The sequence below is a fragment of the Amphibalanus amphitrite genome, unplaced genomic scaffold (genome assembly GCF_019059575.1).
Source record: "Amphibalanus amphitrite isolate SeventyFive unplaced genomic scaffold, NRLGWU_Aamphi_draft 000053F_arrow, whole genome shotgun sequence".
NCBI classification, from domain to species: domain Eukaryota; kingdom Metazoa; phylum Arthropoda; class Thecostraca; order Balanomorpha; family Balanidae; genus Amphibalanus; species Amphibalanus amphitrite.
The window spans coordinates 1,173,295-1,193,757 of NW_024881549.1; the positions used below are offsets into that span (position 1 = coordinate 1,173,295).

General features: G+C 50.1%; 4 protein-coding genes across 11 annotated transcripts in view; 3 read left to right on the top strand and 1 right to left on the bottom strand.

Annotated features, from left to right (window-relative positions):
* LOC122377985 (poly(ADP-ribose) glycohydrolase-like) overlaps window positions 1-7,949 on the top strand; it is a 30,317-nt gene extending 22,368 nt beyond the window's left edge. For all 4 annotated transcript variants that reach the window (XM_043358670.1, XM_043358671.1, XM_043358672.1 and 1 more), the window contains 3 exons: window positions 99-346; window positions 5,289-5,362; window positions 7,140-7,949. In XM_043358670.1, coding sequence (XP_043214605.1) covers window positions 99-346; window positions 5,289-5,362; window positions 7,140-7,391 — 574 coding nt within the window. In that variant the 3' untranslated portion in view covers window positions 7,392-7,949. The remainder of the gene's footprint in view (window positions 1-98; window positions 347-5,288; window positions 5,363-7,139) is intronic.
* A 1,416-nt stretch (window positions 7,950-9,365) lies between these two features.
* On the bottom strand, window positions 9,366-10,598 carry LOC122378013 (low-density lipoprotein receptor-like). Its single transcript, XM_043358721.1, has one exon. It carries the CDS (start codon window positions 10,596-10,598, stop codon window positions 9,366-9,368), a length of 1,233 nt encoding a protein of 410 aa, XP_043214656.1.
* A 2,265-nt stretch (window positions 10,599-12,863) lies between these two features.
* On the top strand, window positions 12,864-14,705 carry LOC122377988 (very low-density lipoprotein receptor-like). The gene has a single exon (XM_043358679.1). The coding sequence runs from the start codon at window positions 13,006-13,008 to the stop codon at window positions 14,365-14,367; it is 1,362 nt and encodes a 453-aa protein (XP_043214614.1). The 5' UTR covers window positions 12,864-13,005; the 3' UTR covers window positions 14,368-14,705.
* A 1,224-nt stretch (window positions 14,706-15,929) lies between these two features.
* LOC122377990 (peripheral plasma membrane protein CASK-like) overlaps window positions 15,930-20,463 on the top strand; it is a 63,421-nt gene continuing 58,887 nt past the window's right edge. For 2 of the 5 annotated variants that reach the window (XM_043358680.1, XM_043358683.1), the window contains exons 1-4: window positions 15,930-16,044; window positions 17,886-17,975; window positions 19,344-19,502; window positions 20,032-20,144. In XM_043358680.1, the coding sequence (XP_043214615.1) occupies window positions 19,414-19,502; window positions 20,032-20,144 (202 nt within the window). In that variant the 5' untranslated portion in view covers window positions 15,930-16,044; window positions 17,886-17,975; window positions 19,344-19,413. The remainder of the gene's footprint in view (window positions 16,045-17,885; window positions 17,976-19,343; window positions 19,503-20,031; window positions 20,145-20,463) is intronic. The other 3 variants (XM_043358682.1, XM_043358685.1, XM_043358681.1) reach the window with 3 other exon arrangements.

A 20,463-nucleotide genomic window follows, 5' to 3' on the forward strand; every position in this document is an offset into this window, starting at 1 on the left:
CTTGCTCGAATTTCCCCCATTTTGCCCACGTCATGCAACCTGAAACTTGTGTTTTCTTTAGCCAATACATGACACGTATGTTTTTCCACCTGTGGCAGGGCGCTGCTCGAGTACGGACGGCTGTACGACGGCCACAGCCAGCGGCCGGACCTGCTGCGCTTCGTGCGCCATCGGCTGGCCGGGGGCGCCGGATCCGACTACGGCTCCGACACGGACGCAGAGATGGAGCCGGAGCCGGGGCCGGAGCCGGGGCCGGAGCAGGAGGGGGAGCCGGAGCCGGGGCCGGAGCCGGAATCGAGCGCCGAGCCCGCGGCGCCGGAGCCGGCAGCAGCACCGCAGCAGCCAGGTGCGGTATCATACCAGAGTAACACCTAGCTCAGCCCACCAGGTCAGGCTAAATCGCCGCGGAACTAAATCAACGGATGCAGACCACAGAAACTTGACCTGTAATACGGCGACTGGCTCCGATCGCAGGTCTTTCCGCCGAAGTGATCTGTACTCTAAGCTATTCTGCCGTGAAAACCAAGAAAAGCGTAACTCACATTTGATAGTTTTTCAGGAGAGCGATTTTTCTGTTTCACCTTATATTATCGTCAGTTCTGATAGAATAAGATAAAATTTGGTGTCAAAATGCTCGCAAGACTACGCTGAATCTAGCAATAATAATATATTTTACGTGGCACATAAAACATTGCTAGAAACTGGTCTAAGGTGTTTTTGCTTTTCATTCGGTGCTCAAATCGCAATGGGCGCAAGAAGGGAAGAAAAGCGTAACTACGTTCACTCTATTCCCGCAACCGTATGTGCAACGCGTGGGTCCATCGTGAAAACGAAAAAAAGCGTAACTACGTAGTTACGCTTTTTTTGCTTGCGAGACCACATGGCATGGGCGGACATGCGGTGTTTCAAATACGCCACGACGCAAAAGTCCTTCATCCTTCATGTGAGCTAGGTATGTATTTATGGCTTTTCATGGTCAGCCAACGACATAGCCCATCTTACTAACAAAACACAAACAGACAAAACATGTACCTACAGTTGTACACGCAAAACAGTCTCAGCGAGATCCAGATGTGCTCCCCACAAGTCGACGTCACCCCGCATCTCTGGCAACACTTTCGGAGGGAGAGGGGAGGGAGATGCACTGCAAAGCATCGTTCACTGCGCACTGGCCATGAGCGCTATGCCGTCTGTACATCACTGTGTTAGGTCATTCACTGGCCTGGCGCACTCAGCATGCAGGCGTTGCCAGAACTGCCTCTTATGTGCTGGCATCAGGGGCAGTAGAGCACGGCAGATCTCTCCGATTTTGCTCAGGTTCACGCCACGTGGAGCGGATCGGTGAGGTGGTGCTTCGGTGCTGTCGTATGTCGTTTTCATTAGCTCGTACGTCCGCCAGGTACGCTCTGTGTGGGAAGCTTTCACGTAGAGTTTTTCGCTCCCCCGCCTGGCCTGCATCACGCGGATGTCACGCAGATGTGGTCGAGCCCCCTCCTTCCCGAGTGCCGTCAATTTCTTGCGGCTCACTCCATCTTCAAACTTAAAGAAGTCTTCGGGGTTCATGGTCTTGACGGCGACTCCGCTATCCTGAGTCAGTGTCGAGAAATCTTGAAAGTCGCAGACCGTGTTTGACTTGGCTAGTTTTTTTGGATGACCTGATGGATGGAATCGGCACTCATCGCCGTATGTCCAGTCTCCAGATATTTCACTGTTATCTTCTCTGTGGCGTTGCCGGCCTGCTGGAGATATGTGATGAGCACAGTGACGAACAGCCACGACTTTTGCTGTGCCGAACAGTTGTCAGCGTATATGGTGATACGCTTCTTGTCACGGTTCTGCTGAAGATAGTACCAAAATGCTGCAGCGACATCCTCCGCGTCTCTGCCGGCCACGGCCTCATGCCAGAGGACGGCCAGCGGCTTCCTCCCATCGCCGCGAGAGCCTTTCTTAGCAAGTGGCGCGAAAGTCTCGTTAAATACCACAAGGCGGGGCGTGAAAACCGCCGCCTTGTGTGGCAGTATCGGAATCAATGCGATCTTCATTAAGTCCGCGCTGCACACAACCTCGTCGTCATCAAGTGTCCGATCTGCATCACGCCGATACTCCTCGCGGGCTTCTCGAGCCCGCGTGATGTGCTGTTTGTGGGAGTCACACTCCACACAGCCATCAGTGTGCTCTTGGGCACGGCCTGACCTGCCATGCTGGGCACTGTTGTGGTGCATATGCACTTTACAGGTCTCGCACTCTTCGTGCCCCAAGACGGTGAAGCCTATATTCATGGCTACCACCTCTTGCCGATACCTTGTGTAGCTGACGGGCCGGGTTGCTCCTGACGTAGTCTTTGTGCATATCAGTGACGGTGATATCTGACGGCAGATACCGACGATTCGGGGCATGCACGTACCTATAGTGAGGAGCGCTTGGATGAAAGCTCTCAATGTGCTTCCGGATGCTCTCTGAGTCAGCCCGGTTCACTGCTTCCTTGGATCCACGCTTGTCCACGGGCTGAACAGATGTCATACCCAGGGCCGTCCGGATGGGCTCATCGTTGCTGCTCTTCAGCCCGACGGTTGTCAGGAAAAAACCCTTGCAGACCGATACCAGCTTTCCAGCTACGGGCAGCTGCCAAACGAATGACTTCTGACGTTGAGCGTTACCTGCTGTATGTCTTGTCACATCATTTTTCTGGACGTGCTTTTGATACCAGAGCACTCGTGAGTCCCACTTTAGACCAGTCACGCCTTTGTTTATGTCGCGTCGCACTGACGTCGGAACTTTGCTGATGCACTGCTGTCTACATCGGCCTTCTGAACAGGCTTCGGGTGGTGGAAGCAAGGGGTGCTTCTCAGCATACTTAGATTGCACATAGTTGGCCGTGGGGTGGTCTCCGCCGGCGGTGCCGGGTCGGCCGGCCGTGGGGTCATCTCCGCCGGTGGTGCCGGGTCGGCCGGCCGTGGGGTCATCTCCGCCGGTGGTGCCGGGTCGGCCGGCCGTGGGGTCATCTCCGCCGGTGGTGCCGGGTCGGCCGGCCGTGGGGTCATCTCCGCCGGTGGTGCCGGGTCGGCCGGCTGTGGGGTCATGTCCGCCGGCGGTGCCGGGTCGGCCGGCCGTGGGGTCATCTCTGCCGACGGTGCCGGGTCGGCCGGCCGTGGGGTCATCTCTGCCGACGGTGCCGGGTCGGCCGGCCGTGGGGTCATCTCTGCCGACGGTGCCGGGTCGGCCGGCCGTGGGGTCATCTCCGCCGGCGGTGCCGGGTCGGCCGGCCGTGCGGTCATCTCTGCCGGCGGTGCCGGGTCGGCCGGCCGTGCGGTCATCTCCGCCGGTGGTGCCGGGTCGGCCGGCCGTGGAGTCATCTCTGCCGACGGTGCCGGGTCGGCCGGCCGTGGGGTCATCTCTGCCGACGGTGCCGGGTCGGCCGGCCGTGGGGTCATCTCCGCCGGCCTCCGCCTCTTAGCCGATGGACACTCGTCATCCGTTTCATCTATCAAAGGAAAATGAAGGAAAACTGGATGACGTTGAATAGGATGCATAGGAAATGCTTCCATTGGCGGATCCAGAAGGCGGTCTGGAAAGCTTAGGAGGGGGGGGGGGGGGCATATCCCAATAAAAAATCATTAAGTCCCAATTAATCATCGGATTTCGAGTACTTACGCAGTACGCACTGCTGCGCAGTTTAGGACAAGTTTGGTGCGCCTGTGCCCGGGCGCACCGCCCCGGCAGGTTGCCTTGGGGCGGTGCGTCCCGGTACAGGCGCACCGAACTTAACCTAACACAAGCACACGGAACTTAACCTAACACCACACCTCCCAAACGACCCCACGCTTCTTAAAGTGTTCACAAATCACAATTGACTCTCAGTCTCACTACAAAATGGACAGCGCGAAGTTTTGCTTGTTTGTTTGGCCTTGGCGCGGAAACATGGCGGCAGGCTGGCGACCTAGATACTGCAAGTTGGCGGCTTCTTAATTTTGCTGCTTTAATCTTATAGTGTTAATTCAATCATATGCCTGGAAACTTTGGGATCTTTGTGTAGCATAGGTTAGTGAGAAGTATGGAGACAGTGAAACTTGTATTTGATTTTTTTATGTTTATATTCCTCGCTAAATTAAAAACCTGCAAGTCGTACGCACTCGCCTGGCTGGCAAAAAAGCGTAAGTGCGTGGGGGCCGGCGTTGTGAAAGACAAGAAAAGCGCAACTACTCAGTTACGCTTCTCTTGCTTTTCACAGCGTCCTGACCGCTGCAGACACGCTTTTTTAAAGGAAATAGTTCACTTTTTAACATGGGTTTTGAACTGGAATAGCAGTTCCGTAGCCTGGGCTGAGACGAGCATAAATCAGGAGCTTTTACAGCCCAACGATCACCCTAGGCAAAGATATTCTATTTCTCGTCCCGAAAAAGGTGTCTTGCGTTGAGGATGTGTGCCTTGCATATATTTGCATCCAGTATGAAAAGAGCATGGGTACCGAAAATTCTTCAGAAACTAGAGAAATTATCTACGAGAACTAGAGAAATTCTCGTACTGATCAATAAGGACATTCAGCAGCAGCAGATCGCCCAAATGCCGGTGGCCGCGATAATTTCTCTAGTTTCTGAAGAATTTTCGGGACCAATGCTCTTTTCATACTGGATCGCCTGTGCCTTACAGAAACTGAAAAGTTCTTCTTATATCAAAATATAGAAAATAATCTTTTGTTATAAATAGGTTTTATTTTCTTTGCTGATCATTTTGAACATAAAAAATCATAAATCCATTGCAAAAAAATAATTTCGTGAAAGTGAACTATTTCCTTTAATAACTGGGTTTGTAGTTACGCTTTTCTTGCTTGCGGTTAGGGAGACAGTAAAACAGTTACGCTTTTCTCGAAAATTAAAAATTGATATAACCCATCTATTAATACGAATTTTGACAAACGGTGTTGTAGGAAGATGGAGATGGCTATGTTCTATCTGATGGTACAAAAATCTCAAAATCGCCAAAATTCGAGTTACGCTTTTCTTGGTTTTCACGGCAGTATTTTCCCTCGTTCCCTCTAGATGGAGATGGCTATGTTCTATCTGATGGTACAAAAATCTCAAAATCGCCAAAATTCGAGTTACGCTTTTCTTGGTTTTCACGGCAGTATTTTCCCTCGTTCCCTCTGATCCCGCTTGCCTGATTAGCAAACGGTAAACATTTCTTATGTCTATCTTAACTGGAACATTACAATAAATGGGACATTTCTTGGTCCTTTGAGACAGCAATGGTATAAGATGTTTTAAATTACAAAATGTATTTTTATGTTACAGAGGAAAGTCAAGAGTCGCTTGACGTGGAATCTGAAGCAAGGTCAGCCTGTGAATCAGACGTTACGGCTGAAATGGTAAGTATCATGGCGAATTTCTCGGGAAAGACTTTAGCAACCACCAATACTTTTATTAGTGCGTATTGGTTGAACTAAATGAAGCATATGAAATGATGGCGACGATGGTATTGTAACCACCAATTGTTTCCGCTCTATTGACGCTTTTGTCTGCCTTATACAGTGATACTTTCATAGGATGCCACGGATTTGTTTTGTGCTTATGTTTTATAAATGTTTCGTCTTTTCTTGTGGTCTGCCCGTCCGTTCGTTTGAAATGAACCAGACACGCCACATTCACCGAAAAACACTAACGCGTGACCTTGTCCCTTTGGACAGTTTTAAGGCGACGCCCGTTGGGCTTCTGTGGCCCGAACTGATAAAAACCGGACCGCCCAAACTGGAAAATTTCGGTCAGCACTTTCAAAAGTAAAAATGCCACGATTAAAAACGGTTGCTATCTATCGTGGGCCTTGTGATAATGTCTGCCTCCCTCATCCGTAGCTGAGCAGGTGACCTATTGACCTCTGGGAAGGAGACATCGGGGGGGGGGGGGGGTACAGGACAGGGACGGTGTCGCCGGCACACTGGTCTGAGACAGGCGCCGGCCGTTTAAACAAACACACCCGTACCGACTGCCAGTCAGTGATCCAAGGCCGCCCCACCAGCCACTGTTTTACTGTATCAGACGTCGGCAGTATTTTATGGAGCGGTTTGGCATCATCATTAGCACCATTTTGGATAGTTGGATATTTTGTGCGACTCTTTTTATATATTACGAACATGATTGGTTTAACTCTCTCCAACTTATCCGTTTTGAATCTGGCCAATATTGCACGATCAGTGCGATTTTTGTATATTGTATAGGCTACGGGTTATGCTGTTGAGTTTGGACTGTGGAACCCAGACTTCCAAGCGATTCAGCTCTTCGAAGTTCTTCAATGAGGAACTTCCAATTAATTATAAATGCATTTTCGATTCAGCTCTGAATAAAATCAAATGACTTGAATAGGACGAAAGGTTTGACCGACTGAGATTGAGACGGTTGAAAAAGTATAGATCACGACGGAAGTAGTTGTACACCTAATATGAACCTTAGATGTGCAAAATGGTTTAACCAGTAACTCATTTTAGTTGATTTTTTTTTCGACAAAATTATTCAATCGCTGTGCAGATTTTATACAGTCATTCAATACAAACGGAGAGTGAGTTTGGAGCTTGGATAAATCGGAACTCGACCTCCTTCCAATTTCATCGGACTCGAGTCTAGTTATATTTTGGAAGACATGCTTGTACCTAAATTGGAGCTGGGTAATTTCGCTCGACAATGAACTGGTAGACAGTTGTATGTGGTATGTGATATCATATTGTTATTAGAGATAACATATTACTAACTGAATTGAGTTGAGTCGTGGGTTGAGCGTATCACCAACCTAGCGAGCGAGCGTATCACTATTTTGGAGCAGCTTAGTTGGGATAGAGTTGCGATATACTCGTTAAGTAAATGAGATGCGATTGAATCGTATGGAAAAAATTTGCCGTGGCGATTCGCTATTGCTTCGGTCTTGTTATCAAGTTTGTCACGATTGTATCTATTTAATATAATGAATTTGTGCAAATCTAGTGAAGCCAACCGATTTGCTTTTTTGAGTGAAGGGGGTGACGTGAAACCGCATTTTCAGCTCAAAATGTCATTGGCCGTCCCTCAGTGTTCAACCAGCTCCCCCAAATCCCTGTTTTGCAACTGGAAGTGAGCCGGACCGCCCGATGATCCGGTTGCCGCTCGCTGTGTCGCCAGGAGCCGGAGCAGATCGAGGACAGGCAGCCCGCCGGCACTGAGTCTGAGGCGACCAACGGCGTGAAGCGCGTGAGGCGGCGCACCGACTCTGACTCCGACTCGGCGGTCGCTGCCGGCCGGTCGGCGCCCGCCGCCGCCGCCGACTCTGGGGACGCGACGCAGCAGTTCGCGCGGTTCGAGGTCATCAGCGAGACTTCCAGAGCCCGGACCGTCTCACGGCAAGCGAAAATCACCAGCTATCTAAAGAAGTGATGAATATACCGCTGTTCATGAACTAGGACAGGCTAGGAAAGTAAATCAGCAGTGGCTTTCGTTACATCTTTAGCCTAAAATCGTTTTAAAATCGATCGTAAACGGTTATTCGTTAAATCGTTATTATGTCAAATCGGATACATTTAAATTACGTATCAGATTAAACTTAATAACGATTTAACGACTATCGGCTAGCGATTAACGATTTTATAACGATTTTAGACTAAGGGATCAACAAAGACGATTGCTGCATTTCTGTACCACTGTGATGTAACCGCTGGTGATTTTGTGTCCGCTCCTTGTGTCAGCTGGTGATTTGTGCCTGTGATACAATCACAGTCATATAGAAGTCATTTGATAAGCAGTAAACACTGCATTTTGGCGCGCATACACACACACACAAACACAAACACATTCACATACACACAAACACTCAGGCACTGCGCCGTTTTTTATTTACATCATTTTACATCGACAAGGCGTGCTTTAATTTACATTGTCGTGTTTTTGTTATCGTCAGTGTGGATGCCACCGTAAATATATGCCAGGTTGCTGTGAGCTTGATATTTGATAGTTGTGGCGAACTTCCCACAGTTAGAAGCTGTTCTGAAATTCCTCGCGTCTGCACAGCGCCACGACATCCTTTACCCTCGGCTGTTGGCCGTATTCTTTATTTCTCACATTCAAAGATATTAACATGATATTTATTACCACGCTTAAAAAAACATTCAACAGTTATTACAGTCCCGCAGCAAACTCGCATTACCCTCACGAATAGAAGGGTGTGTAGCCGGCCGAACTTTGCTCGCCTCTTCTATTCAATCTACTCACTATACAGTCACCTCGTGGTCGTCATACTTGTGCCATCTGTCCGTGCTGGGTGCGCGGCCAAGGCCGTGTAGCGGCCACTGTCCATGGAGCCGAACTGGCTTACCTCACCGTACAGGTGAGACCTGTGATGCTGTTGGTGCGCATCCTTGCTTGCCACGTACGGCGACGCGTCCAAATTCTGGAGGGAAACTGGACGCTGGACTTTTTATATCTCCATACGCCGTTGCATAAGAGTCGAGGGGTATATGAGAAACTCGAGTGCATCCTACTGTGCTGAGGCGTGGAAACGGGCATGGCGCCGGCTAACGGCGTCCTGAGTCCGTGCAGCGATTCTGACCTGTGACGTCCACTCCAGAGCGCATGGACGGTGCGGCCAGCTCCTGCACCGCCTCGCCGTGTAACGGCTCATTAATGTCATGTTTCCCCGTCTACCACTGCCTACTGTTGGTGGATTTTGGTAGCCACTACGTCACCTGTCACATGCCAAATGATTGGTGTCAAGATTGTTCCGCTCATAACTCCGCTTTGACCGAATCGAATACGCTAAAGCTTGGCCTCTCGTTGGACACCTAACGGTTTATGCTTTTCTACATATGCATCACGGCTGGGGGTGCTACTGCATGCAGAGGTCGCTTCTATAGCTCAACAACGGTTGGACCGATTGTGCATAAATCGGGTACCTGCACTTCTGGGGACTGGCTGGAAGTTCGACCCTGACAAACCAAGTCGGTTAAATTAAGATCTCATGTCACACTGGCGCACTGCATACGTGCAGGGTCAGCTGATGCGCTCGCGTTTTTGCTGCTCCAGAAGGCGTCTTACTGGCGCACGTCGGTTATTGTGTATCACACTCGTTGATGAAACTTGTATTTATTATGAAAATACAGAGTAGGTACAGCTACTAAAATATGCGTCCGATTGCGAGGCCATTCACACGAAGTAAAGATAAACGTTACTTTGACTTCGTAGGTATTACGTAAAAATATTCTTTTATCGACTAAACTTTGAATGAAATGTCCTACTGTCTTAAATACCTTACAAGCTGAGTTTTCTTAAACTAAAGCATGCGCGGTCCTCGTGAGAAATTAGCAGCTACTACAGTTTCGCCGCGCCAGCCAGCGCGGCTGCGTGGGGCAGTTCAGCTCAGGCAGAGAGCACAGCTCTCATACAGTCCCTCTCGTCATATCCATCCGAACAGTCCTCATTGCCGTCACACAGCGTCTCCACCGGCAGACAGCGGCCGTCGCAGCGGTACTCGCCGGTCGTACACTGCTCCGTCCGCGAACAGCCGTAGTCCTCCGACTCGTCCGAGTTATCGGCGCAGTCCTTACGACCGTCACACGCGTAACACGAGTCTATACAGCGAGGCTCGCCGCTCAGGCACTGGAACTGGTCCGTGCGACAGCCGATCACAGGGACGGGCGACGGCGGTGGCCTTGGGGTGGTGGTTGTGGTCGTCGATGGTCGACATCCCCACTCATCGGAGCCGTCCGCACAGTCCCAGCGTCCGTCGCAGCGGAGCCGATTGTCCACGCACCTGTCGTCGCAGCGGAACTCGTAATAGAAGCACGGACGTGGCGTGGTGGTGCGAGGTTCGCAGCTCCATTCGTCCCACGCGTCCGAGCAGTCGACCCGGCCGTCGCAGCGACGGCTGTTGTCCATGCACTGGCCGTCACAGAGGAACTCGTAGTACGTGCAGGGTCGAGGAGTGGTCGTCGTCGTAGTTGTGGTCGTCGTGCAGAATCTCTCGTCGTACCCATCAGAACAGTCCCAGCGTCCGTCGCAGCGATGCCTTACGTCGAAGCACCGGTCGTCGCAGCGGACCTCGTAGTATGTACAGGGCCGCGAAGTGGTTGTGGTAGTGGTTGTGGTGCATCCCCACTCGTCAGAACCGTCCGAACAGTCCCAGCGTCCGTCGCAGCGGAGTCGATCGTCCACGCAGCGGCCGTCACAGCGGAACTCGTAGTACGTGCAGGGCCGCGGAGTGGTTGTGGTAGTGGTTGTGGTCGTGGTGACGGGCCTACAGCCGAGCTCGTCCGTGCCGCTGGGGCAGTCGGCTCTGCCGTCACAGAGCTGGCGGTTGTCCAGGCAGCGGCCGTCACAGCGGAAGCGGCCGTCACCGCAGCGCTCGGCGCAGCCGTGCGCCTCCGTCTCGTCACTGCCGTCCGGACAGTCGGCACGCGTGTCGCACGTATAGCAGTCCTCGATACAGGTGCCGTCCAGACAGCGGAACTCGCCCGGGCCGCAGCCGAGACCGCCGACTGCTTGGCGCGCTCTTCGGCTCGGAGGATGGTCCGAGCCGTCTTGCACAGCCACTCTTCCGAGAGCAGGCACGCTGACGGCCAGCAGCAGAGCCGTCAGCAGATGCACTCTCATGGTCGCCACCTTTGTAGCAGTACCTTAGTAAACTGACTTTGGAACTTGGATCACGTCCGCTTTTGTCGTTTTGCCGCAGCGCGCGCACCAGGCGCCGGCTCTCTCAGCCCTGCTGCGCCGCCCGTCTCTCGGATCACACTGAGTCCGCCACTCATTTTTGAAATAGGCGACACCTCTGTTCTGCCAGCTGCGCCATATCTGCGTCTTGTGCGACTGTGTGTCAATAAACACCCGTCGTCACTCGCCATCCCCGCATAAACGAAGCGACTGTGGTCAGCGGCCGGTGGCGTTTGTCACCTTAAGCCGCCCTCCCACGAGGTGGGGAGTCGTGCTTGCGTGATGCGGTGATGGAGTGGAGCACATGTGACGGGCATGTTTGTCACAATGGCATACCGCGAACGCACCCGCAACGTCCGAGCGCCTTGTTTTTGCTCGAGGGCGCCGTGCTGGCGGGGGGGGGGGGGTGGATTTGCGCCCCCGTCAGGATTTTCACAATATATCAAAAACTTTAGAACACTAGTTCATACATCTTTTCTGCACATATCTTGAAAATTTCAGACGCGGATCGTTCAAGGTCAGGTTACCAGGTCACTCATGGTCAATGACTTTACCTCATTAACAGTTCCAATGCTCGCTATAGCTACGAGTACACCGACTGAATGATCGCTTTGAAACTTTTAGCGATTGATCAGAGTAACGGTATTTATGAAATGTATAGGCATCCCGGAATTTCGATATATGCGGGCTAAGGTCTGGTCAAGGTAAGTCAATGGGAGAAAATTGAAATGCGCTTCTTTTGGATGAACGTCATTCTAAACACTCTCAAACAACACCAGTTTATGGGTAAACATGACACGTTGAATAAAACAATTGCAACTGCGACCCCTCTTTGTGTCCCTGAGGTCATCTCAGGTCATGAAAGGTCCCCAACAGTTTTTTTGCATTAACTTGTTAGCGAGATGCTAGAGCGGTGAAAACGCCTAAGATGTGTTCAGCTCGACGATACGGATCGACTGATATATAACATGACCTTTTCCGGTCAGATCATGACCTTGTCCTGGGGTCAAATTTTCTAAATAACCTTTCAAAGTCAACTTAGTTCATTCGACGCGTCTGACGAGAGGAACACAATGCTGGCAAAAGCAACGTCGTGCCTTTCTGGAATCAATAGTTATTACATAAAAACATTTTTCGTAAAAACGCCATTTTTTAGTTTTTGCCCTCTGGCCGGGGCTAAACTGTTGACCTGAGGTCAAATCTGAGGGCAGGCTAGCGAAAGAACGCTGAAGGAGCTGTCGAATGCGCTTTTTCGCGGCGCTCTAGCTCTATTCATAAGCGGCGGAACGGGGAGGGCACCGGGGCACCGTGCCCCCCTTTGATTTTTGCATTTTAACATTAGCCCTATGGGCGTTGCATGGAAAGAATGGGACCAAAAGTCGGCAGTGCCCCCCACCCCCTTAATTGAGGGTGTGCCGCCGCTACTGGCTCTATTGGTTGCCAAGCTTTGCGCCAGGTTTTCGAAAATTGTTGAAATAGGTAAAATTTGACCTTTGGTGACCTTTAATGGCCTGACCTTTGACCTTACATAAAAATGACTGAGAATTTCCGTCATTATTTTTGACGCTCTTTCGAATGCTGCTTACCGCGTGTCGCTACGTGGCCGAGCTAGACGGGGGACGTTGAAATGCCCCCCCCCCCCCCAGCACGACACGGAAAACTCAAGACCACCAACTAGGTGTTGGTTAAAAAGATATCAAAGCACTGGTCTATAATCGTTTATTCAATAATATGTCGCCTTCAGGAGCGATCTAACCGATTTTCCCCGCGGGAAATCGCCGTTCGTGGCCAGTGAGCGTGATGTGGACTGTGGTTAGCGATGGTGGAGCTCTTTAGCCTCGAATTTTTGTTGACCGGCAAGAAAGCGGTTGCTAATAGGGGAGGGTGGTCGATTGTTACTGTTTATTTATTTTATTTCAGAAAATGGTCGGCGGGATAACCCTAGAGTGACGAAACCAATATTTCAAACGAAAAAATTGCCACTGGTAGGAAAAGCTGTTCGAGATATTGCATCGAAGGGATAAGTGTATACCTACTGTATAGTCGATGCAATGACTACACCTCGGTAGACGTCAGGGGTTAAAAAACGTCCTGTCAAGGCTCTCGGGTGGTCTGGTCCGGTCGCTAGGTTCGCTGACACGTCTGGACTCTGGATGAGCGATTGCCGGGCCGGGCCGCCGTCTGTCGTGGCCGCCGTTTGACTCAGTCGGCCGACGGCGGCCTCCCGGCACGGCCACCAGAACCACCGGGCTGCCGATACCGTCCAGTTTCACACCGACAGAGAGGGAAAAGACTGAGTGAGAACGTGAAAAAGATAGAAAAGGGGAGACAGAGAACAACCGTAGCGACCATGAGAGTGCACCTGCTGACGGCTCTGCTGCTAGCCGTCAGCGTGCCTGCTCTCGGAAGAGTGGCTGTGCAAGACGGCTCGGACCATCCTCCGAGCCGAAGAGCGCGCCAAGCAGTCGGCGGTCTCGGCTGCGGCCCGGGCGAGTTCCGCTGTCTGGACGGCACCTGCATCGAGGACTGCTACACGTGCGACACGCGCGCCGACTGTCCGGACGGCAGTGACGAGACGGAGCCGCACGGCTGCGCCGAGCGCTGCGGCGACGGCCGCTTCCGCTGTGACGGCCGCTGCCTGGACAACCGCCAGCTCTGTGACGGCAGAGCCGACTGCCCCAGCGGCACGGACGAGAGGTTTTGCCCCACGACGACCACAACCACTCCGCGGCCCTGTACGTACTACGAATTTCGTTGCGATGGCCGGTGCTTCGATCTGAACCGTCGCTGCGACGGGCGCTGGGATTGTTCGGACGGTTCTGACGAGCGGGGATGCACCACAACCACTACCACAACCACTCCGCGGCCCTGTACGTACTACGAATTTCGCTGTGATGGCCGGTGCTTCGATCTGAACCGTCGCTGCGACGGGCGATGGGATTGTTCGGACGGTTCTGACGAGTGGGGATGCACCACAACCACTACCACAACCACCCCGCAGCCCTGTACGTACTACGAATTTCGCTGTGATGGCCGGTGCATGGACAATCGGCTTCGCTGCGACGGGCGCTGGGATTGTTCGGATGGTTCTGACGAGTGGGGATGCACCACAACCACCACAACCACCACGCCCCGGCCGCCCCCGCCGCCCCCGCCCGGATGTCGCCGGGATGAGTTCAGGTGTATAGAGGACGGCCGCTGCATTCCTTACTGCTACAGGTGTGATGGCGGAGTGGAGTGTGTGGACGGTAGTGACGAGGTAGACTGCCCGGGACAAACGACAACGCCACGTCCGTGCTTCTATTACGAGTTCCGCTGCGACGACCGGTGCGTGGACAATCGGCTCCGCTGCGACGGACGCTGGGACTGTTCGGACGGTTCTGACGAGTGGGGATGCACCACAACCACGACCACTACCCCCCGGCCGCCACCGCCGCCGCCTCCTCCTGGCTGCCGCACGGACCAGTTCAAGTGCCTGAGCGGTGAGCCCCGCTGTATAGACTCGTGTTACGCGTGTGACGGTCGTAAGGACTGCGCCGACAACTCGGACGAGTCGGAGGAGTACGGCTGTTCGCGGACGGAGCAGTGCACGACCGGCGAGTACCGCTGCGACGGCCGCTGTCTGCCCGTGGAGACGCTGTGTGACGGCGTTCCTCACTGCTCGGACGGACATGACGAGAGGAACTGTATCAGAGGTGTGCTGGTTGCCTGAGCTGAACTGCCGGATGCGGCGGCTTCGGAATGCCAGCAGAATAGAAAAGTGCCTTCTTTTATAGGTAGTGCCAATTCCAAACGTAACTACATTGCAAGAGAGCTGTCACACAAATCAATGTTCCTTTGGGAATCAGCCTCTCTTTCGTTGGCCGGTACAACATTGAATGAATAATATAAAACGTTATTTCACGATTTGTAGAGGGGAGCGTCGCCTATAAAGTTCATGCACCGGTCGAATCATTCCTATGGCACAGATTATAGCATTAACTTGTATCGAATAATGCATGCTTCTATATCTAAATGTAATGAATGAATACAAAGATACGTTTCGAATGACATGCATGGTTGTCGAATGCGGCCGGCGGGGGAGGGGGACGCGTCCCCACTGTCGAGGAATCCGGGGGACGTCCCCTCGGCAACCGCGTGTGTTCTTTATTTTATATTTATACAGGCACCTGGCCTTATATTACATACGCATGGGTACGTTACAAGTTTACGCCCAGCGAGGAAAATTGGTTTGGACCGCATCTGGTTTGACTATGGTCTATGGGGTCTATGGTTAGCTCCTGCACTTACTCCGGCCGAAGTACGGGCAAGGTCTGATCCTTAACGAAAAAAGGTGGGAGGGGAACTACTGGTTAGGTTAGGTTAGGTTAGATTAGGCTCACGTTATCCCTGGTGGCCCTTTTCCCTCTTTCCCGATAATCGAGGCCCCGAGTCTTTCATGATTGGCTATTCCTTCCATCAGCATCCTCCTTGCGTAGATCGTGATGCATGATAATAATTGATACATATTTAGCGTTTTCTTGCACGCAAAGAAGCGTAATTTATGATAAACGCGTTGTATTCTGCACATATGCGCCAAGAACTGACATGTGTGTACTTAACTGCGCGTCAAGGCGGGTTGGCATTAGAAGAAGAACTACAAAGTTGCCCCCGTATGGTTACCAAGGACGTACCACCAGGCGGCTCTGCAGTCGGGGAGATCAATAAGGCATGTGGGAGGATATGGAAATGGAATAGGCAGGCCCATGTCACTCCACTTTTGATGACATCATAAGGGGGTCTCAGGACAATTAATGGCGCGGTGCGCCACAATCGCTCCCAAGCTACTGGCCAACAACTGCCATTTTTGAAAATATTATTTTGAAATAAAGTTCCAAGTAATGAAAATATTGTAATAAAGTTGTAACTTAAATCTATAGCATAACTAAAAACTTACTTAAAAATGAATTATCCATAGTAAAAATATAAGCTCGATGCGTTTTTACGTTGCTTTCCTGCTGCTGCAGAGGGTTTTTAAATCGTCTATATCTTCAAAACCGGCCATTTCTTAGCATATTGCTGCTCTTTTTTGTCGCTGGAAAATTAGTTGAGCTTTCCATTGACATCAACGGCTGAGCGGTATGTGTAGAGTGCCATCAATAATCTTCAAATGAAGTTAGTCATTTTTACGTTGCAAAGGAATGGAGTACCCCTTGCGAGCATCAGGGGTGACGTCACTCAGGATCTGTCTCTGATTGGTCGGCGGGGGAGTGACTGTACCTTCTATAGATGGCCTTGGGAATAGGTGCAAAATATGTACACAGAAGTGGTGTGGGGGCGTGTTTATAGCATTGAAATTGCCCAATTTTACGGACCATATAATTGTGGCCCAATGTAGATATGAAATAAGGTAAGGAAAGAAGAAGAACATGTTGAAGTCAATAATTCATGTGATATCAAACTGAAGGATGTTTACTCACCTCTCCTTTGCTGTTGCCTGTGCTCACACAATTAAAACCATATATGGCCTTGATTAAAACCCACAGAGAGATAGGCTAGGCACAACGCATGATCACTCAATGGTGGGTGATGTTGAAAACTTGAAAATGCACTTTTTGCATTTGTCTAATGTCTTGTTTTTTATTTAGGGCTGTTGATTGCCAATTTTTGTCGTAGGCAAGTTTCCGATTTGCACTGGCACACAATAATTGAGACTCCTGAAGGGGATGGTCTGCAGTTGGTTGGAGCAGCCCAAGAGCAGCTGCAGCTATAGTACTATTTTTTCAGCCTGTATGATTGCTATAGGTACTATAACAAGCAAGGCAGGAGTTGAGCTATTGCAATGAAAAGAGCTGAAAGAAAAAAATCAAGACTAAGAAGAAGTTTTCAGCTGGACTGTGTTACATGTATGGAGGTTTCATGTGGGCTTTTCATTAGAGTGCTTCAAGTGATTATAGGCAGGCTTAAAATTGCAATATAGTTGAAATCAGCTGCAGCCTCACACATTGCCCTAGGTCAGTCGGGGGAGGTTTGGTCAATCGTTGTCATTTTTAGCACGTGCTATTTTTGTCACACGTGCTAAAAATGACAACGATTCTGCTATTTTTGACAACGATGAGGCCGATTTCACTCCTCAGCGAGGAAATGAAGATTTTGGAAAGATAAACACTGATTTTGGAAAAGAAGTGCTGCCACCTGGTGCAAGACGAAGAATCTAGCTTTAATATGCCTGTTATTTGTATGGTAGTTTGTTTTGTGGCCTGAAGTTGGAACTTAAAATTGAAGCATCCGAAAATGATCGATATTGATCGAAAACATGATGTTGATGAAAAAAATAATATTTTTAGTTGAGAGAGGAGGCCATTTTATCCAGATGCAGTAGTTTACTTCTTGAAATTATTTTTGCTAATGACGGCTGCTAATTATCCCTCATTACATGGCAGTCGTCGTAAGCAAAAATAATTTCAAGAAGTAAACCACCGCATCTGGATAAAATGGCCTCCTCTCTCAACTTAACATATTATTTTTTTCATCAACATCATGATTTCGATCAATATCAATCATTTTCGGATGCTTCAATTTAAAGTTCCAACTTCGGGCCACAAAAAAGGGTATACTTCAACGTTGGACTACCATACAAACAACGGCCATATTAAAGCTGGTTTCTTCTTCTTGCACCAGGTGGCAGCACTTCTTTTCCAAAATCAGTGCTTGTATTTCCAAAATCGTGATTTCCTCGCTGAGGAGTGAAATCGGCTTCATCGTTGCTAAAAATAGCTGATAGCGTTGTCATTTTTAGCACATGGTTGCCAAAAATGGCATGTGCTAAAAATGACAACCATTGACCAAACCTCCCCCAACTGAGGTTCCTATGGGTTCTCAACCAACTTATCAGCTGAGGGCATATAACGCCCCAGCAACCAGCAATTGGCAAAATACCACAGTAACTGCTGGGTTAATACCTACCTATGATAATGCTGACATAACAGAAAACAAATACCTAACAGTATCAGTACCTACAGAACAGCACAACTTGCACCTCTCAGGCCCTTCCCCAACGGCCCAGCTGCTGTTGCCCACAGGCACCTGGTCACTGCCCCCTTCAGGCTGGGAGACTGCCCCACTGAGTGCTGTGGGAGAGTCGGAGACTGCTGTCCCACTGGACTCCACTGTGTGGCACCAGCACAGTGCAAAGCCAGACCACAAGGCACAAGGTTATTATTTGCTGCTTCAATCTGTTTCTTCTTGCAGCCATCACAGGATATGAACCCAAGCTCTTGCCGCATATTGGCTGGCTCAGAGGGTGAATGCTCCACCATGGACTACTGAAGCAGACTCAAGGTAGGAACTGAAGCTTAAAAGTGTCACAAAAGAGGCAAGGAAAATTATTTTGGCAGAAAGACTGATATGATCTCTCAGTTGGCACAGGACACAATAGAGAGCCTTAAGCATAAAGCTTCTTATCAGAGTGGTCTCTTGCATTGTCTCTTGTAAGGTATACCTACAATGTTGAAGCCATGTCCTTTTGCCATTATGGGTCACTAGAAGTTCTGTACCTATTTCACAACTTTTTTTAGAAAGCTTCTCATAATACCAGAGACTTTGTTCCAAAATGAGCCTGAGGAGGTATTAGGAGGTTGTGACTGACCCTAACTCTAAGAGGATAAATTCAATTGTCCTTTTGAACCCCTCTTTTGGTTCCTGTATCTTGTCCTACCCTCTCCCATTAATTGGTGTTTTGCCAGCCGCGATCGTATAAAGAGGGGGGAGGTCCGTTGGACCCTCCCCTTGGCCCTTGCCGTTTGCCCCCTGATCGAGCTAGAGCTTCGTAGAAAAAGCGAGCGTGTTGCCCGTGACGAGAGGAATCCGATGATACCCATTTTTAAGGTCCTATGTCATTGCTTGACCTTCCAGGTCAGGTCAATGACCCAAAAATCAGGAAAATTGGGACCTATTAGAACGTCGTAAAGTGTGGCTGCTTTGCTTTTTTCGGGGTGCTGATCACGAATATCATGTTGGTTTTGATCTTAGATGATATCTTCATGCATTTATGCACGGTCGAGTCAGGTCAGTTCAGGTCACCAGTAGGGGTCCTGCCGGGAATTCGTGGTAGGTGTCAACCGCCTATGACAGCTTCGTAACATGTTATGAAGGCACCACAGTCCACAACTGCTTCGTAAATGTTCAAATGGCTGCTAAATTCGAATTCAGCCCCAAAACTATTCTAGAAACATGTAAAACTCGAAAAAGTGAACCGAGGTCATCAAAAGTCAATGACCTGACCTGACCTTCAGGTAACCTTGACATACACTCTTATGCATGGGACCAACATCGTATCACATGTTTGAACGCTTGAAACTACGAAAAGACTGCAAACGCGCGGCTAATGCGATCCGACATACGCCGAATCGCGATTCCGGCCAAATATGGTCTCGAGGATAGTTCACAGTCACAGGTCAAAGGTCATTTGGGTCAGGTCATGAAATTTTTAGGTTAGGTGTAAAATTGATGAACTCGGGGGTACTGAAAGTTTCGTCGCGATCGGCTGCTTTTTACGCGAGCTATTTGCGAAAAACCTAGGGTGAGGGGGGTCCGTTCGACCCCCCCCCCCCATACGGGCGACGGCGAGGGTTAATGCTCATGATGATGGAGCCTAAGTAATCTGCTGCATCCTTAGGTAGCTGATCCCCAGGCTGATGTCTTTTTCAGTGGAGGCAGAGAGCTACCCTCTGGCTGCGGCTACTGGCTCACTGTCACCAGGGGGTGACGGTGGTGCAGCATGTCCATGCTCTACCAGACGTATGATGAGAACCACGACGATGATGTCGTGTTCGATGATGTCTACGAGCTCTGTGAAGTAATTGGAAAGTAAGTAAACTGAATTAGTATCCAAGCAGAGTTATTTGTGCAGTACTGTCCATCATATACCTTTCTATGCTCTTACAAGCATGATTGGAACATTGAACAGGCAGTTATATATCGCATGTTACATTCTGGGTGAAACAGAGAATATTATCAGTGTTTCTGAATATTCATTTATATTTTATATTGAAGGGCACATCCACCGAAAGCAGCGGCTATTCTATGCCTCGAGTCATTGCAGCACCACGGTGAAGGTCGCCAGTCACACCACACACCACTTCAGCCAGAAAGGTGCAAAAATATATCAATATTGTGACATTGCAGCATAAGTGATAAGTGCTTCATACATGCTTCATACAATGTCGCTATCCCGTGGCACGGGATAGCGACATTGTATGAAGCATGTATGAAGCACTTATCACTTATGCTGCAATGTCACAATATTGATATATTTTTGCACCTTTCTGGCTGAAGTGGTGTGTGGTGTGACTGGCGACCTTCAGGCCGCGCCTGACGTACTGCCGCTGCGGCGCAGGGGTCCGTTCAGCGTGGTGCAGCGATGTATCCACCGGCCGACCGGGCAGCAGTTCGCCGTGAAGATAGTCGATGTGGCCAAATTCACCGCCAGTCCCGGCCTGGGCACCGAAGGTAATGCTGTCACTCGCTGAACAGCGAGTGCTGCTGTGTTCAGTCCATCAAATAATCAGTCACTTTTTTAAGTGTGTGCCAACTGCCAACTGCTTATTGTTTCTCGTTAGACAATATCAGTAGCTTCTGACGCATGAAGTTGCATATGTACAAACGACGGTTAATAAGTAATCAAGTCAGTAAGTAAGGCAAGTAGTAAGTAAGGCCTTTGCCACGGGAATAGCGACAAATCGCAATTTATTAATGTGTTCATCCTGCGCCAGGGCAGGACATTCTTACGCTCACCTTTAGGTTTTCCAGAATGTATCGGGTCTCCTAA

Coding starts and splice junctions, on each gene's coding strand:
- LOC122378013 (XM_043358721.1), bottom strand. CDS start 10,598: ATGAGAGTGCATCTGCTGACGGCTCTGCTGCTGGCCGTCAGCGTGCCT.
- LOC122377988 (XM_043358679.1), top strand. CDS start 13,006: ATGAGAGTGCACCTGCTGACGGCTCTGCTGCTAGCCGTCAGCGTGCCT.